We start from the raw sequence: 19,105 nt of genomic DNA, 5'->3' as shown, positions 1-19,105 counted from the left end.
GAGCTGAGTTCCACCGAGGGAAGCTTAAAACTAATATCTCTAGTTCAAGCCTTAAATCACTAACAGCTCTATGCTTTTGTCAGCAGGCGTGTTTTGTTAATCTTGCTGGGCTTCCAGAGCTGGAAAGCACAAACAAGCAGAGGAGGAACCTTTAAAAAGAGAGGAATGTACTTGTAGGCATGGTATTAACTGCCTGAGATCAGGGAATGGAAGAGGGGGTGAAAAAGCTTGGCAAAATTCCCAGTAGAAAAGCTGAAAAAGAGACAAGACTAGTTAGTCTTTGCTTACTACTCAGCAAAAGTGAAGAGCAATATTGCAGTATCTGTTTGGATCATGGGAATTCTAAGCAATGGCTAAATTGACATGACTGAGCTGGATCAACCTGGGATCAGTGTCAAAGCTGTTGGTTTGTGCCACCTCTTGGAGACAAAGCCCTGTGTGTTAGTGACACTGTTGGTGAAGCTGTCCTTGCCTGTGCACCTGGTGCTGGGTGTGCTGTGGGCAGATGTTTTGAGAGAGAGACATCTTCATGTTGGGATATTCCTTTCCTCTTAGAGGAATCCATTCATCCTCTTCATTCAGATAATTACCAGGAATGGCAAAGGGCTAAAAGCAGGTGCTTGGTACATTTGAGTGAGTTAAGGTTAAAACACCCTTGTGAGCTCAAAACTAGAGAACAGAAAACTCCAGTGTCTTGAGGATGAGCCCAAACTTAAGATGGATGAAACTAAACTTAAGATGAACCTCATTAATAGTTGAAATGATTTAATTGAAATAATCTATACCATCATGTAGATGAACCATTGTATTCTAGCTAAGTGGACCATTTTGGCTTCTTAAGTCTGTCTTTAAGCATGAAACATCTCACATTTTAAGCTGTTTTCAGTGCTCACACAGGCTTTTGCAGTGGCCACACTAAACCAGCATACCTGAAGTGAAAGATGTGCAATTTAGTGGTAAGATGTTTTCTGGGATCAGTGGAATCAAAAGTTTTCCCCAAATTGTCTGGGAAGTCTTTAATCTGCCATGAGAGCAGATGACTGCTGAGAGCAGGTGACTATACAGCCCCAAATCTTGTGCCTTCTAGTCTGGCAATTTAAAATACTAAGACCAGCACTTAAAAAAAAAAATTATGTTTATTTTCCCATTGCTTCCTTGAGGCCTGTTTGCTGCAGAAAGAATAAGGCTTTGCCCTCAGCAGCAGCTTCACAGGTGGGACATGGGCCAGACCTGCTGGGCTAGAGGAAAGACCTTGGTAGTGGAAACCTTGCAGCCTGTTTGTCCTGGCATTTGTCTTCTGAGCAGCTCTAGTGCTGCAGTGGGGGGTTTCCTGAAAATTCCAGCGGGGGAATTTGGGCTCTAACTGGGTGATCAAGACATCTCCTTCAGAAAAGCTGGTGCTGAGAAGTAGAGTGGGCAATAATGCTGTGTCCTGATCTCCAGCTGGCTCAGGCCTTGCTGTAATCATATTCTCAGCCATGCCATAAATCATACCAAAAGTGATATAAAATGATCGGGGCAAGTGGAGTTCTAGTAAAAACAAAATCCCTGACACAGTGGCATGAAAACTGAGCTGCAGCCAGACTGAGCAATTGCTTCCTGGTGATGATATCAGATTCCCTGTGTGGCATCTGCAGGTTGGGGTCTGGTTTTTAAGCTCTGCTCACAGATGCTGCTGTTAACCAGTGTGTGGCTGCTGTAGTTTCTTGCTTTGGGAAGGGTGGCTGTGCTCTCAGGGCTGTGTGAGGTACAGCTGAAGTAACCTCATTTGAGGATGCCCCAGCCCTCCTGTTCCTTGTGACAAGCTGGGAATTCAGCCCAGGCAGGAGGCACCGTGTTCCTGGAAAGTGCTGCTGCCTTCCCCTTGGCAGCACCACCCTCTGGGCAGTGCAGCTGTGCCAGCACTTGGGTTCTGGCCACAGCTCAGGCTGCACTGCCCTTCCCTGCTGCTGGGCACTCACAGACAGGTCTGCAGCCCCTGGGACCATCACTAGAAGACAGCAGCCAGGACAGGGACTTTATTTTTGGAAAGTTCCAGCTTTGTAAGGCCACAGTTGAGTCACTGTCACGTGCTGAACTGCTGGACTGCAGCATCAGCCCCTTACAGCAGGTGTAGGCTTTTCATATTTCTGGTACCTACAGTTTGGAAACAGTTACAGTTTTGAGAAGGTCATGAGTCCATGTAAAAATAAACATTATACTTAGAAATTAACTTGAAAACTGTTCCGGAACGAAAAAGTGAAAATCACTGGGATGCATTTAAAGGTTTAATTCTATATAACTTGCATTTTAAAATCCAGAATCTTTGGTCTTGGGTTCAGGATTGCTCTTCGGCTTGTCTCTAGGTAAAGTAGCTTCTCCTTTTCATTTGAGGTAAGAGTCTGTGCCTCCCCCCTGTTCATGCTAGTTCATGTAACATTTTCACACCACAGTTTTGTCTCCTTTGAACTTCCTTGTGTAGACTGGATTGGTGGAAATGGATGATGCACATTACAAGGGCTCATGGAGTAAGAACTGTGATTTTTCTCTGTGTAGGGTGGAATAGACTAATTGAAACTACACCTTAAGAAATGCATGCTGAAAAAAAACTAAGTTGGAAAAACCTAAATATTTTGAAGTAATGTCTCATACAATCTACTCAGAGAAGAAAAGGGCTTCTTTTCCTCCAAGCTTTGTGTACATTTAACTGCCTGCATCTCTTGGTGGACAAATCTTCCAGCTTGTTAAAATATTTCTGAATGGTGGCTCCTCATTCAGGTGTGTCCTGTTCACTTGGGACCATCCATAAATTTTGTGAGGGTGTAGATGTACAGATGATAGGAGCATCTATCTGGACTTCTTCCTCTAAGGTCTCTGAAGTCCCACTGGTTTCCAGGTGTGTGTAAGTGCCTTGCAGGACATGGATGTTCAGGTGTGGGCTGGGATTGTGTCTGGAAGGGCAGTGAGGGCAGAGGGAACTGAGTAGGTTGGACTGCAGCCTCCAGGGACTGAGCAGGAGCTCCAAGAACTCCTGGTAAAACAGTAAATCTGCTCTGTCCTTGGGAAAAAGAGGAACAAGGATGCAGAAGAGGCTGCAGTCTGGCAGGTTTAGGCCATGCTGGTTGTGAGGGGTGAGTGAGTGACAAAGATGAGCATTCCCCTGATGGCTCATGCTGTGCCATGGGTGCCTTAGGTTGGTGAATTGTCCCTCTGGAGGAGTTTGCCTGCCTTCATTCACTGCAGAGGGAGGTGGGGCTGGTTCAGAGCAGCTGCTGCAGCTGGGTGAGCTCCATCCCTGGCCAGTGAAGTGTTTTCTGCTGCACAGGGCGGTGCTGCCCTTCAGGTGACTCAGGAGCCTCTGCTGCTCTGGGAAGCAGGGCAGAGCAGCCGTGTGGGGATTTTAAAATGAGACTATTTCCCCTGAGGAAACCTTCAGCTTCACTGAACTCTCCTGTCTGGGAGAGGAGCTGTCTGGCATTCATCCATAGCTGGGCCATGAGCTGAAAAGTTAAACCTCTTAAAATTAGTGTGCTGGGTTTCCTTGTACTGGGATTTTCTTTCCTCTTCCACAGTGGACAAGAGGGAGAACATGTTAGGGTTTCCTTCTTTAGCAGAGTTGGAGGCCAGGATATTCCTAGGTATGGTCTGCACTCAGAACTGAATGTAAACCTGAAATTACTCTGGAACTAGACTTAATTTAAAGCTCTTCTTTTCAGTTTGCTTGAATTGCACTTTTAAATAATAACCAACTAAAGCTGAAACATGGTTAATAAGGGTGGAACTAAAACCCACATGAAGTTTATTAAACTGTATTTGTGGGTTGTTTTGTTCTTCACTTTAAACATTAACTTCCTTTTAACTTTGAGGAAATGGTTAAACAACGATTTACAGTGTAACAGTTGAGAAATTGAGAAGGGGATGGAATTTGTCAGATGTTTAAATCTGTTCTCTTTTCAGCATGTTCATATGTATGTAACTAATGAACACTAAGGAGCAAGAGAAAAATCTGTTAAAGATTCAGCATTTCACAGATCTCCTTCAAAGATGTTGTGAAAATAAAAAGGGCTGGAAAAACAGTGTAACTGTTGGAGAGTATTAGCATGGGGGAAGGTTGAGAACCATGTGCAGAGAGCACTGGGAATTTGAATCCCTGTTCTGAGCAAGCCCTGGAGCTTCAGTATCTCCACCAACACTACCAGGGCACAGGGACAGAGCAGTGAAGCCAAGGAGGCAGGATGGGGTCACACAAAGGCTGTGTTACCACTGTCATTCCAGTGACACAGTGTGAGGACCTTCCTCCTTTCCCTTCCATCATTTAGCCCAAGAAAAGCTCCACTGGAAGACGATTTGTAGCAGAGGAGTAGTACAAGAGTAGATCACAGAGCAGGTTGCTTGATTGCCCCCAGTGTATGTGAAACCCTGGATAAGAGCACATGGGGTGTTGTGGTAAGCACTGTTGAGCTGTCTTCTAAAATAAGGATGTGAAATATCCTTAATATGAAAGATCTTGCCACTGTTGAGTGCAGTGGTGAGTGGGGCTGTAGTGGGAAGTGAGGATTATTGTTTGTTTTAATCAACTTGTCAGTTTGCCTGCCTTTGGAGGCTGAAATCATTCCAGCCTTTCCTGTTAGCAGAGCTGCAGGGTTCTGTCAGCTGTGTGGTCTGGCCATACCAAAATTAAATTGGTAAAATTAATGTAGACAATGGTAAACTCTTCCACTCCTCTGAATTTTTGGGCTCCTGGTGATTCCTGTGTCTCCAGGATGGTGGGGTTGGGCAGCAGTTGCTTTTCCCAACATCCTGGGGTTTTCCCAAGATCCTGGGGTCCCACAGAGAGAGAAGGATTGGAGGGAGTATCCCAGCTTTTGATATGCATCTCCCCAAGCATACAGGAGTTGTCAGATCCAAAGCATTTTGTTCAATTGGAATGATTTCCAGAGATGTGGGAAAAGTAGCTCTGAGGGTTACGTGGTCTTCTGTTTTACTTCCTTATCTTCAAAATCCAGAGTGTTCTGCAGTCCCTGAACTTGTGCAGACTAGAGAAGAAAAGCACAGAGCCTTTGTCCGGGACTGATGTCTGATCTCTCATGCTGGGATTAGCACAGAGCAGGGTCTGGAGGACTTGAGTGATGCATTTCTTGTGGAAAAAGCAAAATAATGACCAGACTATTCAAGTTACAGCGTCCAAAAGATCTTCTCTGGGCCAACAGGTCTGGGGACTCTTTAGAACCCAACTGGCAAGTCCGAGGGAATTTTTAACTCCCTGTGGATATTTTACAGGCCCTATCCTGCAAACCATTCCTGCTTGAAACTATTTGCTTTGTCAGAATATGTCCCAACATATTCCAGGGTGAAGACTCATGGCTCTTTCTCTCCATAGGTTTCACAGTTCCACAGCAAATGTGAAACATAAGTCCTTTCCAATGGTTTAAATTATTTTCACTCTTGATGCCAGAAAATTGGGATAATGTGGGGTGGTGATGAAACTGACTTCTTATATATTTTTGGCACCAGCTGAAATGGTTGGCAGTCTGTCAGGAGCTCTGGTGTGGCGTTTGGTACCATGGCACCAGATTTACAACCCTTCTTCTAAATAATTAAAACCTATATTAAAAAAGGGGGCTGGGGCTACCTCCCAGCTGGAAGACTGGAACAAGGAGGGGAAGTAGTGGAGAACATCGTAAAGGAGGCTGGAAGAGCAAGTCACCAGAGCTTTTGCTGTCCCTGAAGTCATTCTGACAAAGCCCAACCTGTGATTTAAGTGACAACACAGCCCTTTGGACACTCCAGGGCAGAGTGAGCATTCTGTAGGGCTTAGGAATAATGTTGGGCTTTCTTTATATACAGGAGGTGCCAAGGCATTTTATCCTTAAGCAGTCCCCCTGCCCCAAGAACAAAGTCTCTTTTGAAGGCCCCCTAAGAGGTGTCTCTTGACTCCTCAGAGACAGGGGACTGATTGTCTCTGCTGTGCTTTGCAACCATGGCCAGTGGAGACAGCAACTTTTACAGTTCTGTTTTTGTCCAAGCACTCTTTATAAATCAGTGACCCTTTCTGAGACACCCTGGTTTCCCCTGAATGCTGTTCAGTTCGTGTGGCTGTCAAAGGAGGAGAGCTCTCATTTCTGCTAGCAGAAATTCCTCTTGCTGGGAATACTGGGCCAAGGGGATTTCCTGGGTGTACGTGAGGACCGAATTTGGCAGGGAGGTGTGGAAATGTACAATATACAGAATGTATGTAATGTATATTATAAATCATATTAGTACAGTCAGCTGTTGAACATACAGCCTTTGGATATACGTGCAGAGCATTTCTTTGGAGAGTTGCCTGGCTGGCACAGAATGTGGGGAGGGGGGACCAGAAAAATCTGGCTTCTCTTTTTATGTATAGGGTGGGTGTTGGAGCTCTCTGGAAGCACCTTTACCTCTCAGGTGCACAATCCTGGCAGACCAGCCCTTCTGTAGTTAACAGAAGTAAAATCAGACCTCAGGACTTCTTTCAAGGGGGAGGAACATGGCAGAGCTGTGTTTTGAGACTTTTCATTGCAATATAAATAATCACTGGATTAGTACAATGAAAAGTAAGAACTTCTCATTGTAAATACTCACTTTGTGCAAAGTGTTACAACCTCAGTGTTGGAGGCTTTGTTAAGTTTTAAGGTGATAACTTTGCTTTTGCTCTCTTCTTTTCATGCCAGAAAAGGAGTGGAAAAAGCATAAAAGAACCTTAAAAGCTCTGGGTTGTGAGCAGAGGAGGGCTCTCTTGGGGCAGAAACTGGCTTCCAGAGGTGTTCTTGCCAACCCTGGTGTAAGGTCTGGACTTAGTGCAAGGGGGCAGGGATTTAGTGCTCTGACCTGGACCCTATGGAGTTATTTAGGCAAGGTCTTTGCCTTCCTAGTGTCACTTATTCCAGGGATGGTGGAAAATCCTGAAACTGGGACAGTGCAACAGTCATTCCTGACTTCACCTCTGAAACCCCACCCGAGGCTTGCAGGGAGAGCAGAGCTGACTGTGTGGCTCTCAGTGTAGTCAGGAAGAGATATTTGGTCCCAAAAAATGCATGTGGCTCTGCAAGTCACACTTGCATCAGTTCACCCAGTGTTCCTTGTGAGGGTGGTTCACACAGGGGCCTCCTGTGTGCAGGCAGTGTCAACTCTGTGCTCTGAGACAGTAAATGTCATTCACTAGCAGGGCAATCCTGGCAGCTGGAGAGGTGATTTTGAAGGGATTTCTGTCAGCAGGATTTATTTGTCCTCATGTGAGCTGAGCATCTTGTAAAACACACGTATTTGTGGGCCTGTATCTGAAGGGAGAGGAAGAAGGGAAAGGAAAAATGTTGACAGGAGTCCCCACCTTTCCTTTGTGCATTGTTTCTAAATAGTGCTCAGTGATATTAGAAAATAAGCAGATGAAGTTCTTTAGTCTGTATTACACAGGCTGAGAACAACCATGATCGCATCATTTCCTCACTCTGCAGATGATTGCAGTGAAATGACCTGGGTTTCAGACCAGGCTGGATGGACAAGGCTTGGATACCAAACTGATGGGGCTTTTTGTTGTGTTTTGTGGACAGGTTGGCTACATCCAGCTTGGATCAGAGCAGCTGCTGATCCAACCTGTGAATGCATCTGAGACCTCGTTCAGTGGGAAGGAACATTTCATCAGGCGGAGACGATCCACCAAACCTGGCCACCCCAGCAAGCCCCACGGCCCTGAGGAGCACTGCCAGGTTGTGGCAGGTGAGCTTGGAGGGGCTCCAGAGAGCAGCCATGGGAATTCTGATTGTGTTTTGTAATTCTGGTGGTTGGGCAGCTGGAGCTGGGGAAGGATGGCAAGTGTGAGTGAATGCTGTTGCTGCTTCAGGCAGGAGTCACACACAGACATGAAAATATCAGGGTATGTGCTGTAACATTGGACTTGTGAGATAATAAATTCTGCTCTAACCTTGCAGTGTGACCACTTCTCAGGGAGGGATTCACTGCGTTTTTAGCAAAGGTTCAGGTTTTTTTAACTGAAGTCAGTGTTGATGAGGGCTCTTCCATCCCACCTTTCCACTGGAGTTGTGCTGAGCAGGCAGGGATAGAATGGTGATCCTCACACTTCAGAGTGTGGAAAACATCACTTCAGCTACTTTGATATAATTTAATCAGAAGTATCATCTTCGGAGTCCAACTCCAAGGATCCAGCTCTTAAGAGGAAGAAGGGATACCTGGAGATGGAAGAGATGCACAGTTTGTCTTTCAAAACAATCTGTTTTCTTTTTCAGCTTCTCATGCCATCATTCTTACTTCTGTCTAGCACATGATCCTTATCAGGGTCAACTAAGAAGACTTTGTATTATTTTATGTTTTTTAATTGCTTTTGTAAGGGCTTATGTGCATTTGGAACTACCAGATGTAGTTCATCAAGGTGATTTTTTAAACTTTGCTTTTTCTATTTGGTGTTTGACTCATCAAACTTAAGCTCTATCTGATAAAACAGCTGTTATATCATATATTATAATTTGCTATCATTTTTCAGGATAAAATATCTAACTCTGTTCATTGATCATATCCTGTCTTCACCCATTTTCAAAGCCACACAGTCAAATTGCCCTCTGGCATAAACTACTTTTTGGTTTTTTTGGAGCAATTTAATTTTATCCTTTCTGGGTGTGTTGCAGAGGGGGTATTTTAAGGAACTTTGTGAAATCTCTTCATTAGGTTGCAGTGTCCCTGAATTTTCTGTTCCTTCCATTCCTCTCCTGCCTTCTCCTGGATGGATTGCATAAATGGAGCAGTGGGTTCTGCTGCTGGGCTGCCAAATGAGCAAAATGGGGAGCAGGGCTGGGGGGTTTTCTGAGTACAAGAGTGAGAATCACTGGTGTGGGAAGAGCTGAGTGCTCAGGGACAAGGGCTGCTGTTGGACATGGAGAGCTGTGGCAGCACAAAAAGCTTTCTTGTGGGAGCAGAAGTGGAAGAGGCCTGAAGGAGCTTAGTGGAACAAGCAGCCAAGAATCTGAAGTTTGCCTGGTAAGGCTTTGTATCTCAGTTTTTGTGTTTAACCAGATCTGTGCATCAGCAAAGCAACCTGTGCCTGCTTCCAAGATGTGTCCTCCTTGGCTGCTGGTAAATCCTGCAGCCAGGACCTTTATTTTCTCCTCTGTGGAGCTGAGCTCTTAATAGTTCAGCAGGTTTATCATTCTCAGGGGTTCAGACTAAGCCAATCTTCTTTCTAATTCTCTGAGAATGAAATCTTGGATCTGGTTACAGTTACAGATCCCTTATGTCTCTTTTCAGAGAAAACATCAGAATTCAGCACCGCTCTTGATTTCCCAGCCAAGTTCCATAGGTGCTGCAGCCCTGTGGTCACAGAAAATGCATTTCAGAATTCTTACACTGTAAAATGAGACAGCCATTAGTTGAAATCTGAATTAAACCAGAATCAGTCCAGGAAATCACCCTTTGGCCACTGAACCTTTTGACCTTTTTTCTAGGGGCAGGATGTTCCCTGTCCTTGGCAGAGATGGAATTCCCTCCTGGAGAAGAGGGACTAAAGGAAGGAAATTGGGGAGACACTGGGTAATAATTACATGGGATCACAAAGGGAAGGAGTGAGCATGAAGATACTAAAAGAAGACACTGAGAGAAGTGTATGTCCAGTGGCACCTCCTGCTTCCTGAAGGCTTCTGGGGACCCACTGCTACAGCTGGGAACAGAATTCCCATTCCTTGGGTGCTGATTCCTTCTGCTGTGCTAAAAGGGAGCCAAGCCCCTGCAGTGCTGCTTGGCAGTAGCCTTGTCCTAAAATAATGCAATTGCTCATGGTCTTTCCCACTTAAAGGCAGACCTCTGGATGTTTGTCATTATTGAGGGAGATAAATGTAACTCATGGCTCTTAATAGGCTCAGCACATTAATGACCTAATTGCCTCCTGTCTGCTTTGGATTAACTTTTGTGCACAAGGAGTTTAGAAATGAAAAAAATAATCCTGTCTGACACACAAAAGGTCAGTTTCTAATAAAACTGGCTGGAAGTGACCATCTAGGGGTGTGCTTCCAGAGTTTTTCCTGGGAAAATGTCTCTTTTCAGTGATACTCACCAACATGGACTGGTCAGATTTGTACTAGAGGTTGTTTTTCAGTGCCTTAAAATTTGGCTCACCCAGGCTAAAACTTGGCAGGGAAGGTTGAAGGTTGTAAATACATGGGGATATTTCTATGCCAGACATCTTAGATACAAGCCCTGCATTGTGGAATGACATAGACAGAAAAAGACAGGTCTGTGTAAATACAGTATAAAATGAGTATTTTTCAAGGGCACAGAAATGCCATGCTTGGGCATTTTCCAGTCCTTTACTACTGTTCTTATATTTTCTGAATACACAAGAACCATGTCTATACGTATTTTCTTCTTAAAATTCTGTAATTCACAGGTAGCTGGTATAATCTGGGGTAATTTGGGAATCAAAGGACAAAACATCAGCTGAAGTTTTATGCTAATTATTGATCATGTTATAAAAATTTAAACAGGGCTAAATTGCTCAATGGCAAATTTCCTGTGATATATAAACTTAATAACTTGTAAACCAAAGGTGCTTGGTGATGTAATGTGTGAATATTTGGGAGAGAAGCAGGAAAGCACTTTAAGAAGGCAAAATGACCTTAATTAGGAAGTGCTACTGAGGGGACAGAGAGCACAGCTTTCCAAGGGCATTGCCTTGTGTGCCACCCAGAAATGTGGTGCTCTCCCTGCAGACCTCACCCCTGGGAGAGGGAAAGTGGCTTGGGGCCAGGTAATGCCATCAGGCTGGTTTGATAAGGGATGGTTAAAATCTCTGAAACAACTCCTTTAGTCTGAGTGGTGTTACATGTCCTGCAGCACTCAAAATTATTTTTAGGTCTGCAGGAGAACTTTGTGGGAGCCAAATTTCTCCTGGAATAATCTGTATAAGAGGATTAATCTGGCTGCAGTCAAGAATGGGAAAGTACTTAAGGTTTTGCATGACTGGATCCTTGAGATTTGGACCTGAAAGTGTCTACTAATGGGTTAAAAAAATCCCAGGGCTGATGTTTTAATTCCTTTGTTTAAATTCCAAAGTGCTCCCGCAGCAAAGGAGGGATCCCATCACCATGGGCCAGGTGCTATTGTTAGTCATATGATATGTGAATATGTTTTATTTTTATCACCTGTCATCCAGCAAGAGAGGGAGAGTTCAAGTCACAATGCACATTTCTGCTCAGGCACGAACATGAGCCCCTGTGAGGCAAACAGAAAACCTATTAAAAGGTTTCCAGGTGCACATGCAATGAGGGGGAAGGAAGGGAAGGTTGGGTTTCACTTGCTCTGGAGCAGGGAGACGTGGGGAACATGGGAAATAGCTTCACACCAGTGATGTGAAACACTTCTCATCTCTGGACACTGGGCAGCATCTGCACAAACCTCCTGTCGCACCCTGCTCTCATTTTAAAGACCAGCTCTGACAACTTTCTTGTCAAAGGTCCTGGAGAAGTGTTTTTGCTATGGAGAGAGTGGAGTCAAAGGGAATTTTGTTTGCAGGTTTTAATACATGCAAGTAAGAATTTCCCTGCAGAAGAGCCAGCAGGAGAGAAGGATCTCTTGTAAGGCATCATACATGATTTTTGCAGTGCCCAGCCCCTGAGATAGAGTTTCTTTCATTGCCCTGTCTCTGTGACCTTGTGACATGCAATAAAGCTGTTTCCATGTGATAATATCCACCACAGCCTCAGCTGCAGTAAATGAAATATTTTTTTAACTATCATGGAACAACAGTAGTTTAAGTATTTTTTGAGATTCAGACACATATTTTTCATGTTTTCTTTGCCACCAGAGTCTGTGGATGAGAAAATTTTTCAGGTTTTCTTGATTTTTGAGAAAATATCAGTGTTCAAGACCATCAAACCATGTTGTGAAAGCATAGGAATCTCCTCTAACCATGTCATAAAACTTTCTGTTTCTTTGGGAAAAGTAAGTTCTGTTACAACTTCTCCAAAAGTCTCCAGTGGTGTATTAAAGTCTCCTTACATAGAAAGGATTTGATGAAAATACAGTCCAGGAGCATGAGAGAGAGCAGCTTGTCTTTGGAGGGAAGGTTGTTATTTCATGTTTATGATATAGACCTCATAAATTACTCTTAAATGTGGGTTTGCTTTAAACCCTTTTGTCAGTTTAAATGAACCAGTTTTCCATTAATGCAAATGTGCTGCACATACAGTGAAATAACAGGAAGATCAATATTTTAATTCACAAAATAACAACGTGTTGCTTCTCTGTATAGTTACTTTGCAACCTGTTTTAACAATTTATCAAAGCTGGTAATAATTTAAGTAAGTGCTGGTGTGCAGGTATCAAATGTAGGGAATGCTTTCCCCTAACAGGTATAAATCTTAAACACATGTTACTGCATTTCCCCATCTTTAATCATTGTCTCTTAGCTGTGTTTTCTCTGCAGGTTTGACTTGGCCTGAAAGAGCAGTTGTTATGGCCAAAAACATGTGCACTAAAAATAGAGAGATGTAATGCAACCTGTATTAGTCCATATTAGGAAGCAGCTGTTGGAGAATTAAAGCTGGATTTCAACAATGGGCTCCACAGAAGATGTAATGTGATTAAGTGTTTGCAAGCACAGAAGGATTCCCTGTATCAGGAACTCAGCACTTTGCCCATGGGACTGTGTCTCGCTTCTGTGGATAAATCCCTTGGTTTTTCCAGGTCCCTTCTCTTCCAAATGGGGAGTCTGGGTTTTCCCTGCAAGGCTGTGATTGTTTCCTCATGGCTGATAAACAGCAGCCTCCTGCAGCAGTCTGAGGTTCAGAAGGGTCCTTTTCCATCACATGTGGAAAGTGAGACTTTACTGCAGGTCTGTTCTGGTTTATTCCCTCAGTGTGGATCATGAGGAGTGTGAGGGACTCCAGCTTCTTCTTCCTCTGCTGTCAAGGTGAAAAAAGACACAAAAAGGAAGTGCAAATACACGTAATGGATGGATTTCTTCCCCTTCCAGAGCAGCTGTGCTGCTGCTTTGCTTGGTTCCTGATAAAGCTGAATGCTGGTTTCCATTGGAACCCAGTGAAATCCAGCCTGGCAGGTGGTGATGAGCTCAGTGTCCCCACTGTCCTTGTCTTGGAACATTAATGGATATTCCAATGTCATGCTGGCTAGAAAAGCAGAGAGGTGGTTCCTGGACTAAGGTAGATTGTTCTTCTTTCAGGTGTCTTAACTTCCTCAATGTTATCACTGTCCATGCTCACTGTCTGCTCCTGTACCACTAAATTGTTTTATTTATCTGCCATGAGTCCTTGTTTGTGCCACCAGGAAAGTGTCCTTTCCATAGGAGATGGGTGTAATAATCCAGGAGATGGGAATCTTTGAATCCTGGTGACAAACTGAACCATTGAGCAGAGATTACAGTGCTTATCCTGTCCTGTCTCCCAGACCTGCCATTAGAGGAAAGTCCTGATGAGTTGTGTTGATGCCTGAGTTTGTTTTGTAGAAGAATAAGGTTTAACTGATGTGTCCAAGCCACAGACTAACTTGGATAACAATCCTTGCAGTAAAATCTCAGTGGTGTTTTGAGATGCAGCTCAGAGTTCATGACTTCTGTCTCAAGTTCTTGTTTGCTGCTGTGCCAGAGAAATAGTCATGAACTTGTGATTTGGTATGAAAGTGGCTGTTTGGGAGAAAAAAAATAAACAAAAAAACCCCAAAGCAAAACAAAACCATTTTTGGAAGGTGAATTAGGGAATAATGGATCATTCTGCTCTGCAATAATTTTTCCTAGCAGTTGATGCCTGATTTTGTCTGCCATTGCAGTCAGAGAAATTGGAGATGGAGTTTTTTAGGACAGGGCATTAAAAATGAGAGGACAGCTCCTAGTCTGTAATCAGCTGTTCTTTGAGCAACCATTTGTAATTCCTGAACTTCAGGCAACCCACTGGCATCAGCTGGCTGTGGTAAATCTGAAATTCCAAGGTTTTGATGGAAATATAACAGAGCAAGGCACAGAGATAATTCTTGTGCTGCATCCTGGCAGAGGCCAAGGGGCTCCATGTCTCCATGTCTGGGGTTAAGCACCTTTTGGGAGGTGCTTTTATCCTGCTGCTGGTACCAGGGACATTTTGTGGCATCCTGTCCCTCTGATAATTCAGCAGTGACAGAGGGTTTTACGTTGAGTAGTTAGAATACACCTCAAGGACTTCCTTTCTTTAATTTCTAGGCTTGGTTTGTGTGCAGGATCTCCCTTTTCTTTCCGTTTTCCTTTGGAGAGGTGATGATTTTTACTTTTAGGTGAAGCTAATAGAATCTGCCTAATATGAGTACCAGTCACAGGTTCTCTGGAAACTCCTGGGGCTTAGGGAGAATTAGTTTTAGCTGTTTGCCCCACTTGGATACCTTCTCTTCCTTTTTATGCTGCTGAAATAACAGGACATGGTAAAACAGAGCTTGCCCTCCATTGAGGGTAAGGTGTTGAAGGGGTCATGGGAGGAGGGAAGGGAGCAAAGGGCTCCTGAGGAAGAGCTGGAGAGGGTTTTTCAGGCAGCAATAGAAAAGAGCTTCTAAGGAGAAATCTGGCCTTGCAGAAAGGATTCTGTACTTTAACTTATATTTGTGGCTTTTGTTGAACAGCATCCAGAAACTGTCAGTGGGTTTAACAAGAATGAGGTAGCTAAAATTACAAAGGGAAAGATTAGGCAGGAAAAAATAGTGGAAGGCTGTAGGAGAAGAGGTTGCTTTTAGATGAGTCTGGGAAATACAGTTGGAATGGAGGTAGGAGGAACAGGAAAGGACTCTGCACTTACAGCAAGAATCTGCCAAAAGCCAGACAGTGCTAGACAGTGCTTTTGGTGTGTAATAGGAAAAGGTCATTTGGGGCGGTTGCTCTGGAATTGCACATCTGTTGAGTTGCCATAAAAAGCACTGAATGTCAGGAGTTTTCTACAGAGGTCTCAGAAGAGCCTTGTTGTGCTTCTGATCACAGTGGGGACTCTGGTTCTTCCCATTCTGGGGGAGACTGCAAAGGCTGCAGGATGTGGTCTGAGCATGTGGCTTTGAAGGTGATGAGCCAGGGAAGGGGAAATGAAAGTCACCTAATGGACTTGTGCAGTGTCACAGCCATTTCTTGCTGAGGATCTGAGGGTGTTTCACCCTTCTCCCTTCTCCTCACAGTCCTGAATTTTGTGGATTTTTTTTGCCCAATAGACTCTATAACACACTGTCAGAGTGACTGGCCAAAGAGTAATGTCCCCTGTGCCCAGTCACCTGCAGCATGTATGTGCTCTGTTGTAGATTGACTGTTTCAGCTCATATTTCATATGAAATTTTCTGACCTCTTAAGCAGGGAGCACCTGACTCCTAAAATCATGTGCAGTGTGCTCCCTGCAATGTAAACTCCTCTGACAGCTCCTGCCCATGGTTTATTGCCTCTTGTGCCTTCACACTAACACTTAACATCTGCATCAGAAAATTTGTAACATCAGTTTGTTCAAATAAAGAATCCACCAAGCATTTAATCCTTGTTTTAATGGCTGATGTTTATTTTAGTTTGGGGTTTCATGTACTCATGGAGGGATTCTCTGCCCACGGTCCATAAATCTTACAGGGCAGGAATGAGACTTCTCTGTGCTGGCTTGTTTCTGAAGTGAGGCTCTAGAGATGGGGCATTTTTATTTTTTTGATACCTCCATAAAACTGTCTCAATTTCAGGTATGACCTGCAAATGCTCTTAATGAGGATTTTTCCTGTTGGTTTTGGATCTTTCTCTTCATCAAGCATCTGTGATACAGGACATGGGCATTTCCTTTCTCTCTGTTATGGTCCATCTGTGCAAATGCATTGCTTTCTCTATGTGCTCGATTATTCTGGAAAATTATTTGCATTTGTGGTAGGAAGGAGGATGCAAAGAGAGACCACTGTGAAAGTGGACAGAAAGGATAAAATAATTTATCCTAGGAAGAGCTGCAAACTTAAAAAACTTCTCCTTTTTTAAGTAGCTGGTGTTGCTGTGCCTCTTCTGGAGGGTTCAGCTGTGACCTCCTAAGCTCTTTGTGGGCTCCCTTGAGTCCTGTTGCCCATTTTAAGTGCAGGTAAATTTACACTTGGACAGTGTGAAGGTGAGGAAAAGAGCAAGAGCCTGGATTCTCCCTGTCAGGTCACTCTGGCTGTGTTTCCAGGCACTCTGTGGGGTGCTGCTTTTCCACACACATCCTCTAATCCCAAGCCCTCGGTGGAAAGCAGCCAGTCCACAGGAGGAGAGGGGGCCAGAGGCTGTGTGTGAACCAAGACTGCCCAGCCCTTTGCCAAGAGTCCCTTTAGGCTGCTGCTCTCCAAAAGTCACACCTTGCAGAGTTTTGTTCAGCTGCAAAGAGGTGCCAATTCCTTCATCTGCCTCTGGAGGAGGGACCACACTGGCAAATGACCAGGGCATGACCTCTTCTCCCCAGAGTGCAAGCTCTAGTCCAGCAGAGCGGGTTCCTCTTATGACACAAATGTCTTCTTTTCCACAAAAAAAGATTTTTTTAAGTGAAAACCCAGAGAACTCCAATTGTTTCCTTCCACTTAAACTTTTATACACAGCTCATTCAATGCCAGGTTGAGACTTAGTTGAACCTAGCCCCCCATAAGAGCAACTTCTCTACAGGTAAGAGGTTTATACCACCTGGAAACATTTATTAGGGGATTGCCAAAATAAGAATTGATGGGGAAATGCTGCTGTTTTCAGGAAGGTTCTGATTGATAGCAGTAAGATCCAAAGTGTCAAAGTTTTTACTGAAATAATTCACCTGCTTTTCTTTTTTCTTTGATTTCTCCTTGGTATTTAAATTATAGTGTTGTGAACCTGTAGCTGTGCTGCTGTACAGAGGGAGGGATGGGAAATGAATGGAATTAAAGGAACAAAATAACACACAAATATGTGAGCTGTTCCACAGGAGTCTGGAGTCATCTCCATCTCATAGTTGGCAAATCAAAGGTGCATTCAGCTCTCCTTTCTTGTATAGTCAATCTTTTAAATTTTATTTTATTTTTATTATAGAGATCCTCTGTTCTGGGACGGCTTTACTATGATTGTGCACTTTTTTTGTAGCTGTCCTGCAGCCCATTTGAAAACAGGCCTTGAAACTTTGTTATTTTCATCTTTGCTGCTGGCATGTAGATTCATAATTTATGATCACCCCACATTTTCTTTTTTTTTCTTGTCCCTAGACTCCTGTCTGTCTCTTTCAACCCAGGGGGATATTTCCAAACTCTCTTGAAAAAAATGAAATCAAATTTCATAGTTGTTTTCTCAGTTTAAAATATGTACCAAGTGTTGACAGTTGATGCCTTGGGCAGAAAGGCACATGCAGAGTTGTACTGGATGACTGCAAGAAAACTGGGAATGAGGAGATGGGATGGACGTGTGGAAATGTGCACATTGACAAGGCAGAAAATGCATGAATGGGTGGAGGCAGGGAGTCCATTTCAGGTGGGCTTTGGGGGCTTGCAGCTTATGGAGTTTGTCACCCTCAATGCAGGAGGGTCAGTCAGGGAAAACTGATGATCTGGGAAAGAAGAGAAATTCAGGCTGAATTATGTCAGGGGGCTGGTGAACAGGCTGTGGAAAATCAGGATCAGTGAGCACCAGCTCAGCTCTGGCTGCTGCTTTGCTCAGAGAGGGTCTCAGGTTAAATCTAGAGAAAATTAAAAAGTGATTCTCTGCTCTGGGGAATGAGCAGCATGTGTTGTGTGACATAAGAAGGATTTGTCTGATCATCCATTAGGGCTTGTCCCATGTCAGTTTTGCACTGAATGTTGTGTTTGTGCTGTTTCAAGACTTTTTGTCTTTTTCACAGGAAAAAATCAATAGTAATAGCAGTGTCAGTATTCTATCCATAGTATATCACAGGCTGAATCTGTTTGTTATTGCAAGAATAAATTTCTTTTAATTTCTTCATTTGCTTCTTTATTTTTACAATTGAAAGCATGAACACAATTTTGTGGATGCAGTGAAGTGAGCAGGTTTGAATTCATATCTGAACTTAATTTCTCCTTTAGTCATGTCTCAGCTGCTTTTTACATCTGCCTGTGAACACAGTTCACCTTTAACCTTAGAAGAAGGCAAATTATTAATACATCGGTCCTTTAGTTGGGAGGAAGTGACATTTTGATTTGAATTAGTTAATTTTTTCCTTTTCTTGAACTTATGTTTTTTCCCACCCTCTTCCCTCTTTTCCCATCATCTGCTGGTCCCTGCAGTGGAACCTCTTGGTGACTTCTTTAACCAGACAAGAACACTTTCATTTAAAGGCTGTTACAGCCTGGATACACAGGAGGATGTTTATTGAAAAGGGTGGGAGTGTTTTGTTATGATCTGCCAGCCTTAAAAGGCCTTTTGACTTTTCAGAAAAGAAGAGACAGAAGAAGGTGAAGTCCACGAGTGACTGGCGGGAGAGGAGGAACGCGATCCGCCTCACCAGCGAGTACACGGTGGAGACCCTGGTGGTGGCAGATGCTGACATGGTGCAGTACCACGGAGCAGAGGCTGCCCAGAGGTTCATCCTCACAGTTATGAATATGGTAAGTAGGTACTTTACTCTCAAAAGGGGAAGCAAGAGTAAGCAGGACATATCCAGGGTAGGATAAAGCTGACTTGCCGGCAGAAATCAAGGGCTGTTATGACCTTCAGGTATAAGAAAAGGAATTTTAGTTTTACTGAGTTATGTGCCTCTTCTCCATTTGTGTTATTCTTGGTACTTGCCACAATAAAAACCCATTTTTAAAAAACTGAAAATGCAAGTTTGCACTTAGGAATTAGTTGTTTAGGAGTTGTGTTTTCTACCAGGCTTTTGGATCTGCTGTGGTTTACCTTGGAGGAGGGTAATCCACAAAGGTCTTGTCTGATGTGTTTCTTGGGTTCCTAAAGATTCCTATGGCACATAGGAATCATTTCTATGATTCTGTTTCCCAAGAGATATAGGTCATTGTTACAGGCAGTTAAAACCAGCAGTCATACTGATTTCCAGCAGAACACCTGGCTTTAAGTCCAAAATTATTTTTATCTCTGATTTTTATACAATGAAAATGGCTCTTCCCTTGATGTAGAAAATGTGGCAAACTTATCACCAAACTGCTGGCTGATCCCACTCTTTTCACCCCA

At 43.7% G+C, this 19,105-nt stretch overlaps 1 protein-coding gene across 1 annotated transcript in view; it reads left to right on the top strand.

The window, feature by feature from the left end:
• Window positions 1-19,105, top strand: part of ADAMTS17 (ADAM metallopeptidase with thrombospondin type 1 motif 17) — a 155,731-nt gene that overhangs the window by 2,161 nt on the left and 134,465 nt on the right. Inside the window, exons 3-4 of the mRNA XM_056500189.1 lie at window positions 7,551-7,716; window positions 18,353-18,525. Coding sequence (XP_056356164.1) covers window positions 7,551-7,716; window positions 18,353-18,525 — 339 coding nt within the window. The remainder of the gene's footprint in view (window positions 1-7,550; window positions 7,717-18,352; window positions 18,526-19,105) is intronic.

This window comes from Oenanthe melanoleuca, chromosome 10 (genome assembly GCF_029582105.1).
Source record: "Oenanthe melanoleuca isolate GR-GAL-2019-014 chromosome 10, OMel1.0, whole genome shotgun sequence".
NCBI lineage: Eukaryota > Metazoa > Chordata > Aves > Passeriformes > Muscicapidae > Oenanthe > Oenanthe melanoleuca.
The sequence above is the reverse complement of the archived record's forward strand: the minus strand, read 5'-3'. Positions and strand labels throughout refer to the sequence as shown.